At 39.0% G+C, this 4,364-nt stretch overlaps 1 protein-coding gene across 4 annotated transcripts in view; it reads left to right on the forward strand.

The window, feature by feature from the left end:
- The first annotated feature begins 314 nt into the window (after positions 1-314).
- abcf1 (ATP-binding cassette, sub-family F (GCN20), member 1) overlaps positions 315-4,364 on the forward strand; it is a 32,045-nt gene continuing 27,995 nt past the window's right edge. For all 4 annotated transcript variants that reach the window (XM_008421191.2, XM_008421192.2, XM_008421193.2 and 1 more), the window contains exons 1-5: positions 315-492; positions 3,457-3,503; positions 3,599-3,676; positions 3,998-4,121; positions 4,206-4,237. In XM_008421191.2, the coding sequence (XP_008419413.1) occupies positions 432-492; positions 3,457-3,503; positions 3,599-3,676; positions 3,998-4,121; positions 4,206-4,237 (342 nt within the window). In that variant the 5' untranslated portion in view covers positions 315-431. The remainder of the gene's footprint in view (positions 493-3,456; positions 3,504-3,598; positions 3,677-3,997; positions 4,122-4,205; positions 4,238-4,364) is intronic.

Consider the following 4,364-nt stretch of genomic DNA (forward strand, 5'->3'; position numbering starts at 1 on the left):
CCAGAAGTAGCCCTGGCCCCCCTTTGGCCCCCAACTTTAAAAGTCTGGCTCCGCCCCTGGTCTTGCCCAAGGACACATTTTTAATGTAAATGTACTTACAAATGCACTTAAAAAGGGAGAGTTGTAGAGGTGGATGATATTGGGAAGGGCTCAAAAGAAAGTGTCCAGAGGTATCCGCCACTTGATGTGTTAACTACTTTTAATCAGATTACAGCAGCTATGGTCATTGGGTTCCTTCCCTTTTCAACATGGCGCCCGTGTTGACGCGTCGCTGCAAATTCTAAAGTCATGTGTTTCCGCCGACTGCGTTTGGCGACTTGATATTGCATCATTGGGTTATCAGGCCGCAGTACATGTGAGACTAGCTGAGCCTTTTTGATAGAAATTAAAGCAACGTCATACTCAGGAAAATTCGCAGTTAAATTAATAAAATGCCTAAAAAAGCGAAAGAAGAAACAGAATGGGTGGACACTGATGTCGCTCCACGGGCAGGTGAGAAAACTGACTGTGTGAAGTTGGGTAAAAGATATATAGCATTCCAGCTAGCAAGATGTGTGTCAAAGAAAACTCAGTTGATTTATTTTAATCACTGGTAGTAGCAGACTGTCATTCATGTCAGGAGACAACCAGTTTTAAAACTACCGTACTAACTCCTATACCGGATATGCTTTCTTGTAACTTTTGGCCAATGTTCAGTTAAGATGATATAAAATGCGGATAATTTATTCTGTCTTAAAACTCTACTATTACTATAAATAATATTGTATAATAACTCTTTCTCCAACAGACAAAACCTTAGGATAGTACACTCGACTATCATTCATTCCAATGAGTGATAAATTAATGATAGTTTCTTTATATAATATATATATATTTAAATTACATTGCGCGATTATGACACTGGTTTTGCTTTATGTGTTGACGAGTTTATCATCAACACATCATCAGAAAGCCTAAAGCTGTAGTTTTGAGGGTAAAGATGTATTAGGAATACAATACATTATACATAATACATTCTATTAAGACAGAAATTCTGTGTTCAGTTTGTATCTTCTGCCCCTGTATCCCTGGGTTCTTTCTGGGTACTCCAGCTTCATCCCGCAGTCCCAAACAGAAATGTCAGGTTACTTTAAATTACCCTCACAATGTGTGTTTTGTTGGCTGTCATGAGTACTTCTACAGGTTCTTCTCAAAAAATTAGCATATTGTGATAAAGTTCATTATTTTCCATAATGTAATGATACAAATTAAACTGGCATATTTTAGATTCATTGCACACCAACTGAAATATTTCAGGTCTTTTATTGATTTAATACTGATGATTTTGGCATACAGCTCATGAAAACCCAAAATCCCTGTCTCAAAAAATTAGCATATTTCATCCGACCAATAAAAGAAATGTGTTTTAATACCAAAAAAGTCAACCTTCAAATAATTATGTTCAGTTATGCACTCAATACTTAGTCAGGAATCCTTTTGCAGCCTTCAATGCGGCATGGAGGCAATCAACCTGTGGCTCTGCTGAGGTGTTATGGAGCCCAGGATGCTTCGATAGCMTTAAGCTCATCCAGAGTTTTGGGTCTTGYGTCTCTCAACTTTCTCTTCACAATATCCCACAGATTCTCTATGGGGTTCAGGTCAGGAGAGTTGGCAGGCCAATTGAGCACAGTAACACCATGGTCAGTGGTTTTGACACTGAGCAGGTGCCAGGTTGTGCTGAAAAATGAAATCTTCATCTCCATAAAGCTCTTTAGTAGATGGAAGCATGAAGTGCTCCAAAATCTCCTAATAGCTGCTGCATTGACCCTGCCCTTGATAAAACACAGTGGACCAACACCAGCAGCTCCTCAGACCATCATTGACTCTGGGTACTTGACACTGGACTTCTGGCATTTTAGCATTTCCTTCTCCCCAGACTCTGGCACCTTGATTTCCGAATGACATGCAAAATTTGCTTTCATCCAAAAAAAGTACTTTGGATCACTGAGCAACAGTCTAGTGCTGCTTCTCTGTAGCCCAGGTCAGGTGCTTCTGCGGCCGTTTCTGGTTCAAAAGTGGCTTGACCTGGGGAATGCAGCACCTGTAGCCCATTTCCTGGTGGCTCTGGATGTTTCTACTCCAGACTCGGTCCACTGCTTCCACGGGTCCCCCAAGGTCTGGAATCGGCCCTTCTCCACAATCTTCCTCAAGGTCCGGTCACCTCTTCTCATTGTGCAGCGTTTTCTGCCACACGTTTTCCTTCCCACTGAGGTGCCTTGATACAGCACTCTGGGAACAGCCTATTCGTTCAGAAATTTCTTTCTGTGTCTTACCCTCTTGCTTGAGGGTGTCAGTGATGGCCTTCTGGACAGCAGTTAGGTCAGCAGTCTTGCCCATGATTGCGGTTTTGAGTAATGAACCAGGCTGGGAGTTTTTAAAAGCCTCGGGAATCTTTTGCAGGTGTTTAGAGTTACTTCATTGATTCAGATGATTAGGTTAACTGCTCGTTCAGAACCTTTTCATGATATGCTAATTTTTTGAGACTGGGATTTTGGGTTTTCATGACCTGTATGCCAAAATCATCAGTATTAAAACAATAAAAGACCTGAAATATTTCAGTTGGTGTGCAATGAATCTAAAATATATGACAGTTTAATTTTTATCATTACATTATGGAAAATAATGAACTTTATCACAATATACTAATTTTTGAGAAGGACCTGTATGTTGCCCTTTGTCAGAGTTGGAGATAAATGCTTTTTACAAATTACGAAGATAGAACATAATTTAATTTAAATGGGGAGGATACATTCTTACAAAACAAATATTATTTAAGTAGCTAAATAACTAGCTAAAACTGCATTACACTATACAGGCGTCTTATAGTTAGATCTTCAGTACTTTGCTTATACCTCCCCCAAAACACCACATGCACACGCACACACACACACACACACACACACACAAATATATTTTTCTACTTCTGGTCGTTTTATTCACATAAATCATTATTTGTTTATTTCTACTTGTATATGTATTATTATTTCTGGGACTACAAAAAACTTTCTTTGAATACCCAACCTGAAGGCTTGTTGATTTATTTTGAGTATTATAAATATCTTCCAGTTCCAGTATTGCAAAAAGTTTCAGTTCACGTGTACAGTATTCAAATTGTAAACATGTTAAAAAAGTCAAAAAGATTCATAGTTCCTTTCTGTTTGCTGCTTTTATAATAGGATGCCAAATGGATTTTATGACAGTATTTTTCCTGGAACCCTTGATTATATTGAATTTCATGTAACTTCAGATGACTGCCATCCATTTTAGTATGTCAGACTAAAAATAAAGACAACACATCTACGTTCATCAGCCTGATGGAGCAGACTGATGGTCACTGTGAAAGTTTGGCAACTATAAGGGGATTCTCTGATCTCTTGAATTTTTAAGAGTGTAATTTTATCTCAAATCGTCCCACAGAAAAAACAGTTAAAAAAGGAAAGAAAGACAAGAAGGAGAAAAAGAGTGTAAGTTGATCTTTATTCCTCAAAAATCTCATAGTAGATCTTCTGCTTTGAAAATTAGCTGTGTCTCATTTACTGCGTTGTGAATGTTTTTCCAGTTTTTTGAAGAGCTCTCAACTGAAAGCAAACCTGAGAAGGTCGATGAGGCTGCTGGGAAAGACAATCAAACAAAACAGGTAATTAACTGGAACACAAAACAATGTAATTATGTGTGGCAAAGGGAGGGTATGGTGTCCATGACAACTGGAAAAGTGTTTTTTTGTGATGAAGAAAATGCTTTGTTTATTTAATCTAGATGAGCCATTCTCACTTCCATCTGTCATAGTTAGCATACCTCAGTGCTGTCTGATCACCAGCTACTAAAGAACCAGGCTGGCCAAGCTAACAGTGCTGATGAACAGTGGTTTCTCTGTCACCATAACTGAGGCTAACAGCACCCCCTGGTGTTTACTGTCTGAATATTCACAATCTATAATTTTTGGAACTACTCTTTTTAGTCCCAGAAAAAAAAAGAACGACGAAAAGGAAAAGATGTGGATGTGGGTGAGAAAGATGATGAGGATGTCAGGCTGACCTTGAAAAATCTCTCAGTGCAAGGAAGTGATGAGGAAGATGAACCAGGTATGATTTCCTCGGATACCCATCAGGATAGCTACATTCTCTCAACTAAACATTTATTTGCTTTACTTGTCTTTGTTTCCACAGGCATCACATCCAGCAAAGGAAACAAGAAAACGGTTTGTCTCTTAGAACAGTGTGTGTTGTTTCCTATGTTGTGTGTGTGTGTGTGTGTGTGTGTGTGTGTGTGTGTGTGTGTGTGTGTGTGTGTGTGTGTGTGTGTGTGTGTGTGTGTGTGTGTGTGTG

Source organism: Poecilia reticulata, linkage group LG11 (genome assembly GCF_000633615.1).
Source record: "Poecilia reticulata strain Guanapo linkage group LG11, Guppy_female_1.0+MT, whole genome shotgun sequence".
Lineage (NCBI taxonomy): Eukaryota > Metazoa > Chordata > Actinopteri > Cyprinodontiformes > Poeciliidae > Poecilia > Poecilia reticulata.